General features: G+C 46.4%; 2 protein-coding genes across 13 annotated transcripts in view; one reads left to right on the plus strand and one right to left on the minus strand.

The window, feature by feature from the left end:
- Nucleotides 1–11330, plus strand: part of LOC309530330 (uncharacterized protein) — a 64640-nt gene extending 53310 nt beyond the window's left edge. For 10 of the 11 annotated variants that reach the window (XM_082219186.1, XM_082219183.1, XM_082219188.1 and 7 more), the window contains one exon: nucleotides 9200–11330. In XM_082219186.1, coding sequence (XP_082075312.1) covers nucleotides 9200–10974 — 1775 coding nt within the window. In that variant the 3' untranslated portion in view covers nucleotides 10975–11330. Of the gene's footprint in view, nucleotides 1–8497; nucleotides 8621–9199 lie in introns of those variants that run through there. The other variant, XM_082219180.1, reaches the window with a different exon arrangement.
- Nucleotides 1–21409, minus strand: part of LOC309530363 (uncharacterized protein) — a 215866-nt gene that overhangs the window by 178995 nt on the left and 15462 nt on the right. The gene's annotated exons all lie outside the window — the stretch shown is intronic.

The following is a 21409-nucleotide window of genomic DNA, read 5'->3' on the forward strand; positions in this document are numbered from 1 at the left end:
CTTTATCAATGCCCACCATTCAGTTTACAGTAATCGATGTTTCTATCAGGTAATCAATATATGTTGTTGGGAAAACATTTTTTTCTCTTAAAAACATATTTAGGATGATATGCGTTATGTACTGAGTTGAACAGGATCCAAAATGCAGCAGTCTGATTGGTCCAGAACAATAGGATTCAGAATGCAGCAGTCTGATTGGTCCTAGAACAATGCAGCAGTATGATTGGTCGGCAGGAACCACCCAATCATGCTCCAGATAGAAGTGAATCCACAACCTGATTGGCCTACAGGAGAAGTCCGGAATTAGCCAATCACATGCAGCCCATTGTGTAAATAATGTATATAAAGCAGATACTTTGAGGGAACATTCATTCCCTCCTCACCACTATGAGCTGAATAAAGAGCATGAAATCACGATGCGACTCTGAGTATATTTCAATATGTGTTGACAAAAATGAGCTGATGCCACAAAAATGTAATCAATTCAAATCAACATAGCACAAAAACCTGACCTGATGGAGAGAAACAGATGCCATTTCCTGATTCAGCAGTGCAAAAATACCCTAAAGCAGATGTAGAAATCTAGACAACATTCAAAAAGTAAAAAATTGTTGCCCAGTGTTATTTATTACAACAGCAGTTATAAAGAAGAAACGTGAAAACACAGGAAAAATGAGATATGCAGGTTAAATTGCCGTGTTGGCATTTTGGGGGTTTGGGGTTGCAGTTTGGGGACTCGGTTTCTAAAAGGTTCGCCATCACTGCGCTAGAAGGAATGGAAAGTAGGGGGGGGCGTCCCCCAAAAAGCATCTCTGGAAGTGTGGGAGAAGAAAGAAAAACACGGAGGGGAGAGATGGGCACGCTGGGCTTGGCAAGGGTTAAAGGGAACCGAGCTGCCTTCCTAGAGAGGACAGGAAGCAAGGGGGGGCTGGTCCTCCAGAGCCAAGGCCCCTCCCTCCCCAGTCCTTTCCTGCTTGGGTGTCTCTGCTGCAAGGGCTGCATCAGGTGAGTCTCCTCTCTCTCCCCCCAGAGGGTGCAGTGGGGAGACGGGGGGGGTCCCAGGGCTGCAGCAGGGGAGGGGGCCTGGGGGGGCTGATCTGCTCATGCGGGGGGGGGGACCCCAAGTCAGGGAGGAGGAGAGGGTCCTGCCAGGGAGGGGCCAGGTCTGCCACGCTCTCCTTCCTGCAGATCAGAGGATCCCTGACTCCCATGAAATCTCCCTTCTTTATACAAAGGAGTCCCTGGGACTTTAACTCTGTGTGACATCGCTCAGCCTCGTTGCACAACAGAGGAAATATGTGCAAATGGTTTTCCAAAGCTGGAGGAGGAGGTGGACTAGACCCCCGCCCCCAAGAAAACCCCACGTGGAGGGAGGAAGGAAGGAAAGGCGGGAGAGAAAGGCCAGGGATAAAGAGAGGGATCCCAGCCCAGAGTCTGGCTGCTGCATTGGGGACCAGTTTCCCAGTGTCTCCCAGGGCAGCTCCCCACGGAGGCCACTGCAGCAATCCCCTCGCGCCCAGAGCAGGGCATCCCAGGACCACATCCTCTCTGCCCCAAAGGGATTGTTGCTGGAAATGGGCGCTGCTACTCACTGAGCCTCCAGGGACCTTGGCATCAATGGCTGTGTGTGTGTTAAGCTATCTAACAGAATAATAATACTAAATTACCCTCATAAATTTTAAAGGAGATGTTTTTGGCCCTGCCCATACCTGGCCCTCAGAGCAAAGAAAAAGGGACCCCACCCAGGAGTCTGCCTTGAGAATGGCAGAGAGTCCAAGTGCAAGAAAAGGAGACAGAAGCAGGGGAGTGGGGGTGGGGGGAGAGCAACTCCTGAGGACCCCCCGGTGAGGACCAAACATCCATTATTCACAAGATACAAATGACTTCCTTGTCAGTCAGGTCTGACTTCAATGCATTGCCTGGACGGCAGGAGAAACCAGGCTGATTCATCTCCCAGAAATCCCTTCCGTTGCCCTTCAGGCTGCAGGTCCCTTATTTTGGCTGCTGGTCCCTTATTTACAAATCTGTAAGTTGACAGCTATGAGTTAACCTCCTTTGCTCCTTTGCTGCTGCTGCTGCACGGTGAGTGTTGGGGAAGGCCGCTCCCCCTCAGGCTAATTCCACCTGGCCTAGGGGGCGGGGCCCGCACTCACCTCTGCCACACCTTTAAGGACACTGGTGCTGCTGCAGCAAATGTTAAAAATGTTTTTTATATATTTTAAAGTGTTTTAAAGGTGTTTTTACTATTTACTTTGTTGTACCACCGTGACGCGGGTGGCGCTGTGGGCTAAAGCCTCAACGCCTAGGGCTTGCCGATCGAAAGGTCGGCGGTTCGAATCCCCGCGGCGGGGTGCGCTCCCGCTGTTCGGTCCCAGCGCCTGCCCACCTAGCAGTTCGAAAGCACCTCCGGGTGCAAGTAGATAAATAGGTACCGCTTACCAGCGGGAAGGTAAACGGCGTTCCGTGTGCGGCTCTGGCTCGCCAGAGCAGCGATGTCACGCTGGCCACGTGACCCGGAAGTGTCCCCGGACAGCGCTGGCCCCCGGCCAATAAATGTGAGATGGGCGCACAAACCCCACAGTCTGTCAAGACTGGCCCGTTCGGGCAGGGGTACCTTTACCTTTACCTTTACCACCGTGAACAGTGGTTTCTATCTATGTATTTTTATTTTGTTCCGTTTTATTTTGGTTTGGGGTTGGATATTGAGTGGGGTGGGGATTGGTTTTGTTTTGGTATAATTGGTTTTGTTTTGTTTTTCTATTTTCTAAATAGAGGCTAGTATGAGGCTTGGGATTGCTACCGTGGAGGGGCGAGGGAGGTATGGCGGTGGGGGCAGATGTCATAGGCGAAGGGGATCGAGATCCGGATATGCTCGTACCCCTTCCAATCTGCGCTCCATCCCGAGGGACGAGGGTAGGGTGAGCAAGGATTACTCACCTCCGTCACTGGTGCTGTGCAGTGCCAGGTCTATAGGCAACAAAACCGCCACCCTGCGAGATTTCTTCACCTCGCAGGGGGTTGACCTGGCTTGTGTGATGGAGACCTGGGTGTGCGAAGGGGAAATGTTACCTTACGAGAGATGGCACCCCCGGGTTTCTCCGTCCTCCACCAGTCGCGGACTGTGGACTGAGGGGGAGGGGTGGCATTATTAATCCAGGAAGATTGTTCTTTCAGGGCTCTACCATCGCCATCGATTCCCGGCATTGAATGTGTTGGCCTAGTGTGGGGCTCCGAGGTGAGCTTGGCTGTCTGGCTGGTGTACCGGCCACCTAGCGCACCAGCAGCCACCCTGTCAGGCCTGCTGGAGGCGGTGGCCGGCTGGGCCTTGGAGTTCCCTAAGCTATTGGTGTTGGGGGACTTCAACATCCATGCTGATGCCACTCCCTCCTCACAGGCTCTGGACCTGGTGTCTTCCATGGCAACACTAGGGCTCTCCCAGTTTCTTTCGGGCCCCACACATCAAGCAGGCCACACGCTGGATTTGATCTTTGGCGTCGGTATAGATGTGGTCATGTCTCCTTTGATGAAGGTGCCATGGTCTGATCACTACGCTCTGAAAGCCAGGATTGACTTTCCACCCCCACCCTGCTTAGGTGGCCAGCCAATTTGGGCTCGCCCGCAGAGGCTGATGGACCCTTGCGGGATGTTGCTCCCCCTGGCAACTCATTGACTGAGCTTGTCGAGGGCTGGAATAGCCAGCTCCTGGCAGCCATCGATGAGATCGCACCTAAGCGCCCTCTGCAACCCCGCAGAAACCAGGCTCCCTGGTTTACCGAGGAGCTAAGAAAATGAAGCGGGACCTCAGACGGCTAGAGTCAGTATGGCGGGGTGCCCGTGACGGAGCCTCAAGAACATCTTATAGGGTTTTTATGAAAACCTATGAGATGGCAGTGAAGGCCGCTAAGAAGTCTTACTTCTCGGCCTCCATTGCATCCGCTAGCTCTCGCCCGGCGCAATTATTTAGTATAATTAGGTCTTTAACATCCCTTGAAGGACAGCCAAATTTAAATAACAATTTGACACACAGCTGTGAGGCATTTGCGAGCTTTTTTGCGGAGAAGGTCCTGTTGCTCCGCCATGACCTCCCTGCCAATTTGGATACAATAAAGGAACTGGAGGCCCCTCAACTGTCCTCTAGTTCAGTATTGGACCTCTTCGACTGGATATCCCCAGCCGATGTGGACAGACTCCTCCGAGCTGGAAAGCCCACCACCTGTCCTCTTGACCCGTGCCCGTCTTGGCTGATTAGAGTGTGCCCAGATGAGGTGCGGGCCCCCCTGGGGGATATAATCAGTTTGTCCCTTGGCACAGGGATATTCCCAGGGGAACTGAAGGAGGCAGTGGTGCGCCTGCTCTTAAAGAAAACATCATTAGATCCTTTAGATCTATCCAATTACCGTCCGGTTTCGAATCTTCCATTACTGGGTAAGGTGATTGAGAGAGCGGTTGCTGAACAGCTTGGCAGGTTTCTGGATGAAACATCGGCTCTGGATCCATTCCAGTCCGGCTTCCGCGCTGGTCATGGGACCGAGACGGCTCTGGTCACCCTAGCAGATGATCTCTGCAGGCAGCTTGATCGAGGCGGGTTGGGGCTGCTGATTCTTCTAGACCTGTTAGCGGCCTTTGAAATGGTCGATCACGAACTCCTGGACCACCGCCATGCCTACGTGGGGATCCAGGGCACAGTCCTTCAATGGCTGCGCTCGTTTCTCTCTGGTCGGGAACAGAGGGTGGCGCTTGGGGGGAATTATCATCGTGCCACTCCTTGGTGTGTGGAGTGCCTCAGGGTGCGATACTCACCCCAATGCTTTTTAACATCTTTATGCGCCCCCTCGCCCAGCTTGTCCGGAGTTTTGGGCTGGGTTGCCATCAGTATGCCGATGACACCCAACTCTATCTGTTGATGGATGGCCATCCTAACTCGGCCCCAGACACACTGACCAGATGTCTGGAAGCTGTGGCTGGATGGTTACGTGGGAGCTGGTTGAAGTTAAATCCTTCGAAGACAGAGGTCCTCTGGCTGGGGTGGGGCGATATGGGATTGAGGGGGCAACTCCCATCTCTTGCGGGGGTGCAATTAGTGCCAGCACCGTCCGTTAAGAGTTTGGGTGTAATCTTCGATACCTCCCTCTCTATGGAGGCGCAGATTACAGCTATAACAAAGGCGGCATTTTTTCATCACCAATCTAAGCAGTTGACTCTTTATCTCTCTCGCCCTGACCTAGCCACTGTGATCCACGCGACTGTCACCTCCAGACTGGATTATTGTAACTTGCTCTATGTGGGGCTGCCCTTGAGACTGACCCAGAAAGTCCAGCGGGTGCAGAATGCCGCAGCGAGACTCCTTATGGGGTCCTTGCTGCGAGATCACATTCATCCGGTACTATACCAGCTGCACTGGCTTCCAGTGGAGTACAGGATCAGGTTTAAGGTGCTGGTTTTAACCTTTAAAGCCCTATATGGCCTAGGACCCTCGTACCTACGGGACCGCCTCTCCTGGTATGTCCCACAGAGGAACCTACGGTCTGCAAATAAAAACATCCTGAAGATCCCAGGCCACAGAGAGGTTAGGCTGGCCTCAACTGAAGCCAGGGCTTTTTCGGCTGCGGCTCCAATCTGGTGGAACGCTCTGTCACAAGAGACTAGGGTCTTGCGGGACCTGACATCTTTCCGCAGGGCCTGCAAGACAGAGTTGTTCCACCAGGCCTTGGGTCAGGGCGCAGCCTGACTCCCTCCTCTGGCAATCTGCACAGAATTTTGCTTAACGATTGCCATCAATTTGATTTTAATTAATTTTTATAATGAAATGTTTTTAGAATATTGGATTATTTGATTGTTGTTAGCTGCCCTGAGCCCGGCTTTGGCTGGGGAGGGCGGGATATAAATAAAAATTATTATTACTATTATTGTTGTTGTTGTTTTGTTGCTGTTGTAATGTTTTATTTTGATATCTTTAAGAGAATATTTGTTTTCAGTTATGTTGCTTTGACTATAGACTATATATTTGACTTTCTTCCAATGGTTTTATTTCTCTTTTATTGATTTTGTGGGATGTGAAGCTGCAGTCAAGTAGAAGATTCCTACAGGGGACACATTAGGGGATGTTTTCTACCACTCAGGAGAAGACTTCCTGTTTCCTCCTGAGCTGGGACAGACTTCCACTACATGGGACTTGAAGAGGGTGCAGTCTGTTGTACTAGCATGGAGGAGCACACGGCCTCCGTGTTCTGATCAGTGTGTCTTCTCCATTTTGTATGTTGCTGTGTGTTTGGGGAAGTGACTCCTTAGTGGCAGTCATTTGGGACTAATTTCTTTATGGAATAGTTCTAGTTGTTATGTAACAACCTGAATGAATCTGTGAGTAAACTACTTTTATATTATCGTGAATCAGATTATTAATATAATAATAATAATAATTTTATTATTTATACCCCGCCCTCCCCAGCCAAGGCCGGGCTCAGAGCGGCTTACAAGCAATAATAAAAACAAGTTGAATGATTACAACTTAAAAACAAAATTAAAATACAACATTGAAATATTGAAACATTAAAATATTAAAATGTAGCCTCATCGCAGGAGAAGGAAAAGAAAAAAGAAAGAGAGGGAGGGAATCAAATTGGCTCCAAGCCAAAGGCGAGGTGGAACAACACTGTCTTACAGGACCTGCGGAAAGAAATCAGATCCTGCAGGGCCGTGGTCTCATGAGGAAGAGCGTTCCACCAGGACGGAGCCAGTGTTGAGAAGGCCCTGGCTCTGGTTGAAGCCAATATAACTTCCTTAGGGCCCGGGACCACTAGGGTGTTGCTTATTCACATTATTGTGCTTATTAATTTAAGAGGGATTGGAAGGGATCTTACCAGGAAGGAATTTTTAATAGCAAGACTCAGATGAGTCAGCAACAAGCTGATCGCTGCGTAATCTAAAAAAGGGGGGTGTATGGAACTAGAACATGGAACTTGCTAGTACGTGTTAGGAAGCATATCATTCAGTAATATATCTTCTTCTAACTCCCCAATTATCCCCACAGATTTAATATGCTGTAAACCGCTTTGAGATTTTTCTTTAAAATGTAAAGTGTTATAGAAATTTAAATAAATAAAATAGCATATGGTTTGGGCTGTGGTGCAGTCCAGCCCTGGTTCCCTCCAAGACTCATCCATGCTTGCTCAAGGAACCGTTTTCTTCTCCTGATATTAGACAGCTTTTGTAACTGAACAATGTATTTGCTTTGTAGGATTTCTAGCGCCTCTCATTAAGAAAGACAGAATTTTAAAAAGATCAAAGGGTTCCTTCCGATCTCTCTGAGGCTTCCTGAGAGCACAGATGGATGAGCAAGACTCAGCTGGCCGTGGAACAGGAAGAGGCCATGCCATCCAAACTGGAAGCAGTGGGGGATTCTGGGAAAGCTCTGTGCAGAAGATCCTGGGTGAGGAGGACACCCTCCGCTCAGAGGTGCAGAGCCAGCAGTTGAGGCAGTTCTGCTTCCAGGAGGCCAAAGGACCCCGAGAGGTTTGCAGCCGACTCCACCACCTTGACCGTCAGTGGCTGAAGCCAGAAAGGCACACGAAAGCTGAGATGCTGGACCTGGTGATCTTGGAGCAGTTCCTGGCTGTCCTTCCACCGGAGATGGAGAGCTGGGTGAGGGAATGCAGAGCGGAGACCAGTTCCCAGGCGGTGGCCCTGGCCGAAGGTTTCCTCCTGAGTCAGGCAGAGGAGAGAAAGCAGGTGAGAGAGACTTTCCTCTGGATACTCCCAAGGGGCTCCAAACAGGACGGAGAATATCCCATAATGGTCTGCTGATGGCCCATTTTTTTTCCTGGGAAGGCATGCATGGAATGAGTTCTGACACCCTTAAAGCTGTTGGCCCTGACATTCATTTTTTAATCCTTCTCCCCATTCTCTCATTTGAATCCTTTGTTCTTTTTCAGGGAAATGATCTCTTTGCGGAAATGGGCCAGATTTCTTCTGAGGCAGAGAGGCCTCCGCTGGACACCAGAGAGAGGCAGCTGGGTAAGGAGGGAGGAGGTTTTTCTCCGTTTAGTCTCGTTCTGTTCGTTTTCCAACTCATCTGTGGGTTCTTCTCATCTTTTGTTGGGGGAGATAGTGGGACCAAGAGCCCAGAGGAGGGGAGATATATTTCTGCACAACTAACATCTGAAATGCACCCAAATATCCAAATGCACTCAGCAGCCGAGACTTTCTCAAAGGCCCCTCTGTAGTTTAGATTCACTGATTTACCTGTGAGACAAGAAGGCACTCTGGGCCCTCCCCCTTACCTTTTTCCTCTTGCAGGTGACACAGTGTTACGGGCTAGACTTCTTCAACCATCTATTCTTGGGGACAGAATGGAAGCAGTGGCTGTGGAACCAGATCAGGTCAGGGGAAGGTGCCTTGTGGGGACAGAGGCCAAGGGGTGGAATAATGTCCTAGCTCAAGGGGTGGTGGTGAACAACAGTGTTGTCTCAGAGGAGGACATTTTCCTTTTTCTTTTAGGGTCCAGTGTGCTTTGAAGATGTCACTGTTCGTTTCACAGACGAGGAGTGGGCGTTGCTGGAACCTGACCAGAGAGCTCTGCATAAGGACGTCATGGAGGAGAATTGGGGGATCGTGGCCTCTCTCGGTAAGGCTCCCAGTGGGATCATAATATCTGTTTTTAAATTCAAAACTCCATATGTGACGAACCTCATATATTTTCACAGAACTCAACAGCGCCCCCTACAACACCGGATATTACAATATCCCCCCCCCAAAAAAAACCCCTTGAATAGTAAATTACTGTTTTTTCTGTGAATGTTCTTCCTCCAGTTGCAGCTTATTAAACAAGGATCTGTCTGGTCTTAACTCCCCAAACCCTTTTGACTGTAAACTTCAGAATTGTTAGGGAAGTTGAAGTAGCTTCTGTCAGGTTTTCAGTTTTTGTTTTTCCTCCCGTCAGTCTTTGGTTGTCCAAAGAGAAGACTGACATTGGAAATGGAGGGATGCCATGATGGAGGCAAAGAAAATCCATTCAAGAGAAGAGCCAGGGTTGTCGAATCACAGGTTCCTCTAAGGATGTCGGTTGATCCCTGTTAATTAATGCACCCAACCCATCAGAAAACCATCCATCTAACCCACTTGTGTTATTTCTCTATTACCAGAGTTAACAAGTATTCTTCCTTAATTTCTCCCTGAGGCGCTAATCCATTACTCTTCATTGCAGATAGTGATGGACTGGAAATCAAGGACAAGGGTGACCATGACAAAATCCCCACAATGGAGAAGCTGTATAAATATCTTGAAAGTGGAAAAAGTTCAAATTCCACTTCCCATCAAGGAAATCTCATTAGGAAGAAACCCTATCACTGTGTGGAATGTGGAAAGAGCTTCAGGAACAGCTCCGATCTCACTTGCCATCAAAGAATTCATACAGGGGAGAAACCCTATCACTGTGTGGAATGTGGAAAGAGCTTCAGGAAGAGCTCCGAACTCACTTCCCATCAAAGAATTCATACAGGGGAGAAACCCTATCAGTGCTTTGAATGTGGAAAGAGCTTCAGTCACAGCCACCATCTCACTTCCCATCAGAGAATTCATACAGGGGAGAAACCCTATCAGTGCTTTGAATGTGGAAAGAGCTTCAGTACGAGCTCTGTTCTCACTAAGCATCAGAGAATTCATACAGGGGAGAAACCCTATCAGTGTGTGGAATGTGGAAAAAGTTTCAGGAAAAGCTCCTCTCTTGCTTCCCATCACAGAATTCATACAGGGGAGAAACCCTATCAGTGCATGGAATGTGGAAAGAGCTTCAGTGATAGCTCCTCTCTCGCTTCCCATCACAGAATTCATACAGGGGAGAAACCCTATCAGTGTGTGGAATGTGGAAAGAGCTTCAGGAAGAGCTCCAGTCTCACTTCCCATCAAAAAATTCATACAGGGGAGAAACCCTATCAGTGCTTTGAATGTGGAAAGAGCTTCTGTCACAGCTACCATCTCACTTCCCATCGGAGAATTCATACAGGGGAGAAACCCTATCAGTGCTTTGAATGTGGAAAGAGCTTCAGTACGAGCTCTGATCTCACTAAGCATCAGAGAATTCATACAAGGGAGAAACCCTATCAGTGTGTGGAATGTGGAAAGAGCTTCACTCATAGCTCCTCTCTCACTTCCCATCAAAGAATTCATACTGAGGAGAAACCCTATCAGTGCATGGAATGTGGAAAGAGCTTCACTCATATCTCCTCTCTCACTTCCCATCACAGAATTCATACAGGGGAGAAACCTTACCAGTGCTTAGAATGTGGAAAGAACTTCAGTCAGAGCACCGGTCTCACTTTCCATCAGAGAATTCATACAGGGGAGAAACCCTATCAGTGTGGGGAATGTGGAAAGAGCTTCACTCGCAGCCACCATCTCACTTCCCATCAGAGAATTCATACAGGGGAGAAACCCTATCAGTGTGTGGAATGTGGAAAGAGCTTCACTCATAGCTCCTCTCTCACTTCCCATCAAAGAATTCATAAAGGGGAGAAACCATATCAGTGTGTGGAATGTGGAAAGAGCTTCAGTCACAGCCACAATCTCACTTCCCATCAAAGAATTCATACAGGGGAGAAACCCTATCAGTGTGTGGAATGTGGAAAGAGCTTCACTGAAAGCTTCTCTCTCACTTCCCATCAAAGAATTCATACAGGGGAGAAACCCTATCAGTGTGTGGAATGTGGAAAGAGCTTCAGTAATAGCTCCTATCTCACTTCGCATCAAAGAATTCATACTGGGGAGAAACCCTATCAGTGTGTGGAATGTGGAAAGAGCTTCAGTCAGAGCTCCTCTCTCACTTCCCATCAAAGAATTCATACAGGGGAGAAACCCTATCATTGTGTGGAATGTGGAAAGAGCTTCAGGAAAAGCTCCAATCTCACTTTCCATCAAAGAATTCATACGAAAGAGGGGGAAACCCTTCATTATACACACCACTTTAAACAAACCTTTGGCTGATTGACATCTTATGCCCTTTAAAAATGTGGTGGGGAGGTAGGGGTTACAGGTTTTGAGGGCGGTGTTTTGTGTTTTCATTGTGTGAAATTCATTATGTTGTAACCGTCCTGTGACCTGTGGGTGTAGGGAATGGGAGCCAACTCTTAGAGTCTGAGGGCTCTTTGCCCCCCAATAAAATATGTGAGGGGGCCACCCCCCAGTTCATAGGAATAGCCATTCAAATGGCATGCTTGCACCGCATCCTGTGACTGTTTAACCGAGGCGGGGCTTACTAAACGCCTCCTATATTTTATTCCAGTTGGCACCCCTGCTATAGGGCGCTATAGAAGTCAAATAAATGCATAAATAAAACAAAACCATCCTGGTCGCCTTTTTTTGCACACGTTCCAGCTTGTCAATATCCTTCTTAATATTATCATTTTAAAAAATTATGTGCCCATCATCTGAAGATTTCACAGTGGTTCACAATATAAACAGACAGGTTGAAAGCATGGCTTTCTCAAAATCAAGTCAAGCCAGAGAAATCTCTCTTTTTTCTTTTTTGGGATGGAGTTACAGACTGTTTCTCAGGGGACTGCTGTGGTAATAGTTCATCTTGATTTCAGTAAGGTTTTTGACAAAGTCCCCCGTGATATTTATATGGGGAAGCTGGTAAAATGAGGCTGAACAAGTTAACTGTTAGGTGGATTTGACTGACCAAACCCAAAGAGGACTCCTTCATGCTTCCTCATCATCCTGGAGAAAAGTGACAAGAGGGGTGCTGCAGGGTTCTGTCCTGGGCCCGTTGTTGTTCAACGTCTTTATAAATGTCTTGGATGAAGTAACTGAGGGGATGCTCATCACATTTGCAGACGACACCAAAAGGGGAGCGGAGGCCAATGTGGCAGAAGGTAGAATCAGATCAAGGGCAGGAATAGTACCACTTTGTTCTGCCATAGAATCATAGAGTTGGAAGAGACCACATGGGCCATCGAGTCCAACCCCCTGCCAAGCAGGAAACACCATCAGAGCACTCCTGACATATGGTTGTCAAGCCTCTGCTTAAAGACCTCCAAAGTAGGAGACTCCACCACACTCCTTGGCAGCAAATTCCACTGTTGAACAGCTCTTACTGTCAGGAAGTTCTTCCTAATGTTTAGCTGGAATCTTCTTTCTTGTAGTTTGGATCCATTGCTCCGTGTCCGCTTCTCTGGAGCAGCAGAAAACAACCTTTCTCCCTCCTCCATGTGACATCCTTTTATATATTTGAACATGGCTATCATATCACCCCTTAACCTCCTCTTCTCCAGGCTAAACATGCCCAGCTCCCTTAGCCGTTCCTCATAAGGCATCGTTTCCAGGCCTTTGACCATTTTGGTTGCCCTCTTCTGGACACGTTCCAGTATGTCAGTGTCCTTGAATTGTGGTGCCCAGAACTGGACACAGTACTCCAGGTGAGGTCTGACCAGAGCAGAATACAGTGGCACTATTACTTCCCTTGATCTAGATGCTATACTCCTATTGATGCAGCCCAGAATTGCATTGGCTTTTTTAGCTGCCGCGTCACACTGTTGGCTCATGTCAAGTTTGTGGTCTACCAAGACTCCTAGATCCTTTTCACATGTACTGCTCTCAAGCCAGGTGTCACCCATCTTGTATTTGTGCCTCTCATTTTTTTTGCCCAAGTGCAATACTTTACATTTCTCCCTGTTAAAATTCATCTTGTTTGTTTTGGCCCAGTTCTCTAATCTGTCAAGGTCGTTTTGAAGTGTGATCCTGTCCTCTGGGGTGTTAGCCACCCCTCCCAGTTTGGTGTCATCTGCAAATTTGATCAGGATGCCCTCAAGTCCATCATCCAAGTCGTTGATAAAGATGTTGAATAAGACCGGGCCCAAGACAGAACCCTGTGGCACCCCACTAGTCACTCTTCTCCAGTATGAAGAGGAACCATTGATGAGCACCCTTTGGGTTCGGTCAGTCAGCCAGTTACAAATCCACTGAGTGGTAGCATAGTCAAGACCGCACTTTACCAGCTTCTTTACAAGAATATCATGGGGCACCTTGTCAAATGCCTTGCTGAAATCAAGGTAGGCTACATCCACTGCGTTCCCTTCATCTACCAGGCTTGTAATTCTGTCAAAAAACGAGATCAGGTTAGTCTGACATGACTTATTTTTGAGAAATCCATGCTGACTATTGGTGATCACAGCATTCCTTTCTAGGTGCTCACAGACTGTTTGCTTAATGATCTGCTCCAGAATCTTCCCTGGTATTGATGTCAGACTGACTGGGCGGTAATTATTTGGGTCCTCTCTTTTCCCCTTTTTGAAAATAGGGACAACATTTGCCCTCCTCCAGTCTGCCGGGACTTCGCCTGTTCTCCAGGAATTCTCAAAGATGACTGCCAGTGGTTCTGAGATCACATCTGCCAGTGCTTTTAGTACTCTTGGAGGCAGTTCATCTGGCCCTGGAGACTTGAATACATCTAAACTAGACAAGTATTCTTGTACTATCTCCTTAGTTGTTCTGGGCTGTGTTTCCTTTGCTGAATCATTTGCTCCAAATTCTTCAGGTCGGGCATTGTTTTCTTTATCGGAGAAGACTGAGGCAAAGAAGGCATTGAGGAGTTCAGCCCTTTCTGTGTCCCCTGTTTGCATTTCACCATCTTCTCCTCTGAGTGACCCCACTGTTTCTTTGTTCTTTCTTTTGCTACGAACATACCCATAAAAACCCATAAAAACCTCATCAGGAGGGCTTTAAAACTGACTAATGTGGGGGAGGGAGACAGTGCTCCTGAAGGTAGGAGTCTAACAATTGATGAAGATGATCATCCAAATGTCATAGACCAAATGGAGCAAACAGCACGCAGACCTAGTGGTGGGAGGAAAAAATCCTTAAATAAGAGTCACGGGGGAATGATTAATGGACTTCAATGTCTGTACACTAATGCGCAAAGCATGGGAAATAAACAAGATAAGCTTGAACTCTTGGTACAGCAAACTAAATATGACATAATAGGCATCACTGAAACCTGGTGGGATAAGTCCCATGATTGGAATGTAATAATGGAGGGATACAATCTATTTCAGAGAAACAGACCAGACAAGAAAGGAGGAGGAGTGGTGTTATATGTCAGGGATGTGTATACCTGTGAAGAAATCCAAGATTTAGAACCTCAAAGCCAAAGTGAGAGCATTTGGGTCAAAATTAAGGGAGAGAAGAATAACAGTGACCTCATTGTGGGAGTTTACTATAGATCCCCAAGCCAAACAGAGGACATAGATGATGCCTTCCTGGAGCAGATGGCCAAGCATGCAAAAGGAAGGGAGATAGTAGTAATGGGGGACTTCATTTTTTTTAATATAAAATATTTATTAAGATTTTTTGAAATATTACAGTAAGAATGAAAAAGAAACAGAAAAATACAAAATAAAAACAGTTAAAAACACACATATTTTCTATTACTTATTTTCCTTTAACTTATTTCCAGGACCTCCTCATACCTCCCTTTTTTGTATTCCACTTCAGTTCATTGGTTCAGCAAATCCTTACCATTAGGTTTTAACCCATTTATAACCCTTTTTTCATATTCTCTTAGAGCATTACAGCTGGAAACCCCTTAATTACTATCCAACATCATTCTGTCATTCATTAATTTTACAATATTTCTGTAGATAGTCTTTAAATTTCTTCCAATCTTCTTCCACCGACTCTTCTCCCTGGTCTCGGATTCTGCCAGTCATTTCTGCCAATTCCATATAGTCCATCACCTTCATCTGCCATTCTTCCAAAGTGGGTGGTTCTTGTGTCTTCCAATACTTTGCAATGAGTATTCTTGCTGCTGTTGTAGCGTACATAAAAAAAGTTCTGTCCTTCATTGGCACCAATTGGCCGACAATGCCCAGAAGAAAGGCCTCTGGTTTCTTCAAAAAGGTATATTTAAATACCTTTTTCATTTCATTATATATCATTTCCCAGAAAGCCTTAATCCTTGGGCACGTCCACCAAAGGTGAAAAAGAATGTACCTTCAGTCTCTTTACATTTCCAGCATTTATTATCGGGCAAATGATATATTTTTGCAAGCTTGACTGGTGTCATGTACCACCTATAGATCATTTTCATTATATTCTCTCTTAAGGCATTACATGCCGTAAACTTCATACCTGTGGTCCATAACTGTTCCCAGTCAGCCATCATAATATTATGTCCTACATCTTGTGCCCATTTAATCATAGTTGATTTCACCATTTCATCCTGAGTGTTCCATTTCAACAGCAAGTTATACATTCTTGACAAATTCTTAATTTTTGAATCTAACAGTTCTGTTTCCAATTTTGATTTTTCCACCTGGAAGCCAATTTTTTAATCCAAATTGTACGCCTCCATTATTTGATAATAGTGGAGCCAGTCTCTCACTCTATATTTTAGTTTTTAAAAACTCTGCAGTTTTTTTTTTTAATGATATTTATTGGATTTTTAAAAAAAAAAATTACAAAAAAAACAAAGTAGAAAAAGAGAAAAACAAACCACTTCCAACAATACAAATACAAATTCAAAATAAGAAATAACAGAAAAAAACAAAAACACACCACAAACATTTAAAAACAGATCCAATATTCCCAAATCCTCAACTGTCATTACCTTCTTTCTTTGACCTCCTCCTCCTCCCTTTTTTTGTATCCTAGTTGTTAATTATCACAGCAAATCCTTTCCATATTTCATAATATTCTGTCATTACATTACCTTAAACTATTTTGATCTTATCTTTCTATAAAAAAACCTTGAAACATAAAACTTAAATCTTATCCTTACTGTCACGGGAAATGGGGTTGCTTGTGTGTAAACCTCCAGCTGTTCCAAACTGTTTAAAAGTTGGTGGTGTCTTTCCCTGACTGAGCAGCCTAGGTGCTGCTGCTGCTCAGTCGCTGGACGAATCCATGAGTGGGTGTTTCCTAAATTTCCTCCAACATAAAAGCTCCTTGACTGACACCCTTCGCCTCGCCTCTCTGCACGTAACCCTTCTGCGCAGAGTGGGCGTGCCCAGAGGTGCCCCTCCACTCTCTTCACTACCTTCAGTGCCAGCATCTCGGAGCTTCTCCTCCGAGGTGCTTCCTCCCTCTTCCTTCTTCCTGGTGTCACCGGGACATTCTTCCCCAGATGACCTTCTCTCTCTACCCTTACTCGTTCCTTGCTCCGCAGAATCGGGAAGCACCGCCTCTCCCCTCTGCTCCGATGTCAGTTCCCTGACACTTACCAACTTCTCATAACCATAATATTCTTTCATAATTCTTTAAACGTTTTTACTAAAGCCGAGTACCGTATTTTTCGCTCTATAACACGCAGATTTTTTCTCCTAAAAAGGAAGGGGAAATGTCTGTGCGTGTTATGGAGCAAATGTGTGGTCCCTGGAGCCGAAAAATAAGGCAAAAATCAAACCGCGCTTCAGGGAGAAGGGAAGCCTGAAGAGAGGAAGTGGCAGCTTTCCTGCATCCTGCCTCAGGGTCTTACTGCCCGCCCTCTCTGTTTCCTTGCTGTGTTTGCTCAAACGGAACAAAGAGCAGGGGAAGCCCCTCCCCTCCAGGCAAGTAGAGGGGAAAGCAGAGCGTCCGTCCTTCTATCCTCTCCCTGCTCCGGAGGAACAATGTTTGTGAAGGGAAGAGAGATTACAGGTTCGGCTTAAAATTCTGATTTGACTTCCTGCTTTTTGTTTTTGGAGACACACAGCATTCAAATATGCTTTCTTCCATTTAAAGAGGGAGAGAGAGAGCACACGCTGGCTGGCTTGTGTGGGTGGGTGGGGGGAAACTTTTGCCTTCCTTTCCTCACGTTATAGCCCTCTCCTGCATTCTTAGCCTTCTGTGTTTTTCCTTCCCTCCCCACTTAAAATGTGGTTACAAAGCATGGATCCACATGGATCCTCAGGATCTTTGCATTGGGTCAGCCAAAATTCACCATCAGAGCACATAGCATGTCCATGACTACAGCCTGTCCCCCCAAAAAAAAATCACGCACCCACTGTTGCCTGGGGCTGCAATGGTGCAAAAACGTGGTTAAAAAGTATGGGTCCACATGGATCCTCAGGATCTTTGCATTGGGTCAGCCAAAATTCACCATCAGAGCACATAGCATGTCCATGGCTACAGCCTGCCCCCCCCAAAAAAAATCACGCACCCACTGTTGCCTGGGGCTGCAATGGTGCAAAAACGTGGTTACAAAGCATGGATCCACAGGGATTCTCAGGATTTTTGCATTGGGTCACCCCAAATTCACCATCAGATCACATGTCTGTGGCCACAGCATGAAGCACAAAAATGATACGTCCACTGTTTCATTCAGAATATTTTTTCCCTTGTTTTCCTCCTCTAAAAACGATGTGCGTGTTATGGTCAGGTGCGTGTTATAGAGCGAAAAATACGGTAATTTCATTCCAACATTTTTCTAACATTCATCAATTTTATAAAACAGTCCTAATAGTAAAAAAAGAAATAAAAACAAATCCAATCTTCATCCAGTGTCCCTTCCTCCTGGTCCCGGGTTTTGTCAGTCCTTATTATCCCATCGATCTAGCGCATTAACCTGGCAACCTTATATCCGAGGCCCTTAAGTCTCTTCCATGTCCCTTCCGCAACTCTTCTTCATATTTGTAACTGTATTTTCCCTTGTATCCTGCTTGTGGGAACTCCAGCTTAGCAATATTTTTGACCCTTCTCGGCAGATCAGCCCCTTTTCCATATTCGACACTAAATTCCATGTGGTATTTAAAAACATGTTTCATAAACCCTCCAAAATTAAGAGCCCCCACAGGACTTCCGGTCAGTGCCAGCGACGAATGGCGGATTCCCTCTGAGCTCCGGAGGGAATCAGCTCCACGGGGACTGGGTCTGGCCGCTGTGGCGAAGCGGGGACCCGAAGAAATCGCAGGCGGTGAAGCCTGAGAACTTGGAGACTCGGCGGGCTCCATTTGTGCCCCCCGGCTGCGAAGGAGCCTTTTTAAAGGCTCCAGAACAGAATGAGGGGGTGTGGCGCGGAGCTGAGAGTCGTTTACCTTCTTCGCGGAGTGAAGCCGCAAGCCATAGTTGGAGAGCGCTGATTTCTTTCTGGACAATTGGAAGCTAAAGCAACTACCCGTGAGTAGGATTAAGCAATTAATTCGAGAAAAATTTCAGCAAATTTGGTACTGAAACGGGAAAGGCACAAACAGGAAGTCTGCCTTTTCCGGCTTGTAAATAGATCAAAGCAGAGACTGTAAAGCTGTAACTCTGAAAGACGTTCTTTAAAGGCTTAAAATCCAGCACCAAAAAAGTGACTCCCCTCCTGTTTGCAGGAGTGGAGGGGAGAAAACTGGGCATTATTTACCTGCAAGAAAAGAGGGAAGTAAAGATATATCTGCTGCCTCGAAAATCTGGGAACGGACTGCCTATGACAGGGAAAGCTGATCAGTGGGAAGAACTGTCAGCACGTTAAGGGTAAAGAATATTGATACTCTGTGAAAGATACAGTGTTTCTAGATTTGCTTTTGACTATAAAGTAACTTTTAAGGACATTGTGGCTTTTGAGGGATATCGGGACTTTTAAGAACCATATTTGTTTTAACAGTTGCATAGTGAAGCTGGAAGGGTGTCCCCCTAGAGGAGATCATGTTGCAACAACTACTAAGCCACTAAGTTACTAAGCTCTGGAAAATTCCTTTGCAAAACAAACTTACCAGGCGTGTGACTGACTTTGGGCCTGTTATGGCAGATGGGAAAGGGAAGATAGAGCTGGCACAGGAAAAAACTACCAGGTCTGGCAGACAATACAAGACTGATACTACATATCAGAGAAGGGCTTCAACATCCGGAGCAGCAGGCATAGTAGGAGCTGCTGCTTTGCAAGTAAAACCAAAAGCTATGTCATCTGAAGAGTTACTGGCTCAGGCACTTGGTAAAATTGATGCATCTTTGGAAAAATTAGCCAAACAGGTTGCAGAGACAAATAAACAGGTTGCAGAGACAAATAAACAAGTAGCTGAGGCCTCAGCAAAAACTGACTTGAACGCTACAAGTATTAATGAATTGGGGAAGAAGGTGAACTCCAATACACAGTCTATTGAAAAACTACTAGAGGAATCGGCCTCGACTCGAAAGATTGCAGAGGAAGCTAAGGAAATTGCAACTGCCGTTCAAGAGAAGATACCACTGGTATATAAGAAATTAGAGCAGTGTTTTTCAACCACTGTTCCGTGGCACACTAGTGTGCCGCGAGATGTTGCCTGGTGTGCCGTGGGAAAAATTAAAAAATTTGAAAGATTTTTTTTTTTAAGTCAAATTTTCGATTGGGGCGCCGTCCCCGGGGGGAGGCGGGCAAGTTGGGCGGCGAGAGGTGGGGCGGCGGTAGTGAGGAGAGGCCGCCCAGCGTGGGGCTCTCGCCGTCTGCCTGCCTGGCTGCCTGCGAGCTCGGCGGGCAGCGCCTCCATCCGCAGCGCCCGCCTCGCGGCTCTCATTCCCTGCCCCTGCCAAAGCTCACCCAGCCAAGCCGCGCTCTCCTTCCTGCCTCGCTTTGCTGCCTCCTCCCCCCCCACCCCAAAGCTTGGAGGTTCCCCGGCGCCGACCCACAGGTTTGACCCCCTTCTCACACCTGTTCGCGCTCCTTGCACGGAATGGGGCGGATGGGGAGGAATGGGGCTCGCCGCTGCCTCCGCTCGCCCTCCCCCCCTCCGCCGGCGGTCCCGCGATTCTTGGCTTTTTGGCGGTTGGCACAGAAGGAAGGCAAGGGGGAGGGGAAAAAATTGAAACTTACACTTTCGTGCGTCCCTCCCGGCGTGACGCTGCGCGCTGACGTCACGGGGCTGTAACGTGCCCCACATGGTGGTGTGCCTCGAGATTTTTTTCATAAAACAAGTGTGCCTTTGCCCAAAAAAGGTTGGGAAACACTGAATTAGAGGATCACGACCTGACACTGTCTATGATTGAATTACAAAGAAAGGAGAGAAACTTAAGAATCAGAGCAGTACCTGAAAGAGAGAAAGATAATCTGGTAGACTTCCTTACAAAGGAATTTACAGATTTTTGGCAACAGGACCTGGGGAAAGATGAATTCAAGATAGTGAGTGCATTTAGACTTGGTAAAAGACAAGGAAAGAACAAAGCAAGAGACTGTTTGATTACCTTAAGAACAAAAGAAGAAAGAGATAAAATTTTGAATTTGCACTACCAAAGAACTCTGGATATTGAAGATTCATTTGTTGAGATCTTCAAGGATATACCTAAACACATTCTGGATGTAAGGACTTATTATAGAGATCTTGTTGTCCTATTGAGAAGAAACAGAATACTCTTCAGGTGGGAATTGTCAGTTTGTAAGCCCCCTCCATAGAGGCTGGCCCCTCTCTCTGTCCTCGGAGCTTGCTTACCGGTAACCTCCTCTGGCTAATATCTCAGACAGACCAGGGAGATTTTGATAGGCGACATTTTCCCAAGCGTGGGTAAAATGCACAACCCCTCTCCTGCTTCTGCAGGGGAAAGAAAATAAGTCAGAAATCTATTTACATGCTTTTATTTCTGACATTACAGCACTAGAGAAAAACACATCCTTTCAGTTCAGCTCTTCGCGCAAGTCTGACAAACTTCCTGAACATGCGCACTCAGAGGGTTTCAAGTTACACTCTTCACAAAGACTTATCCAGCCTGTGAACTTCCTGGGAAATTATTCTTTCCCACAGATAAGCACATCATGTTTCGTCAACAAACTGTCTGTCTGCAGCGGTGATGTTTCCATATACTGACATGAATTTCCCCAAGGCTTATCTTTTAAATACAAAGGAAGGAAAATAAGAATAAGGACAGTGAATGACAAAGACAAGTTTTTGAAAGACCACGATGAGGACTTACAGAAGGAAGTGGAATCAGGAGAGGAGCTGACTGCATCAGGAAAAGGAATTTTAGACATAGCAAACATCATTTGGACTCCTTGGCCCAGGGAAAGACACACCACCGACAGAAGAAGAACAACTCGGTGCAGTTGGAGGGAAAACTAAGTAACCCACCATGGCTCTGCAACTTCTAAGCTGGAATTGTAATGGACTTAACTCCCCTCGAAAGAGAAAATGTGTTTTCCATATACTAAGAAAAGAACAATTGGACTTGATTTGTTTACAAGAAACACATGTAATGAGGCTACACAGGAAAATACTTATTAATAAGAGATTGGGACAAGAGTTTATTTCGTCTGACAAAGTTAAAAAGAGAGGAGTGGTGATATATGCAAAGGAAAAATTGCTACCGAAATTTATTTTTAAAGATGAACAAGGAAGATATTTGGCAATTGAAATTCAACTGCAAGGAGAGAAAGTTTTGATTGTAGGGGTGTATGCACCGAACGAGGGGAAATCTGAATTTTTTAAGAAGTTGCATGAGATTTTGCTGGACTATATGGACTATAATATTATTTTGATGGGCGACATGTATGGAGTAGTAT

The sequence above is a fragment of the Podarcis vaucheri genome (assembly GCF_965113315.1).
Source record: "Podarcis vaucheri genome assembly, chromosome: 4".
Lineage (NCBI taxonomy): Eukaryota > Metazoa > Chordata > Lepidosauria > Squamata > Lacertidae > Podarcis > Podarcis vaucheri.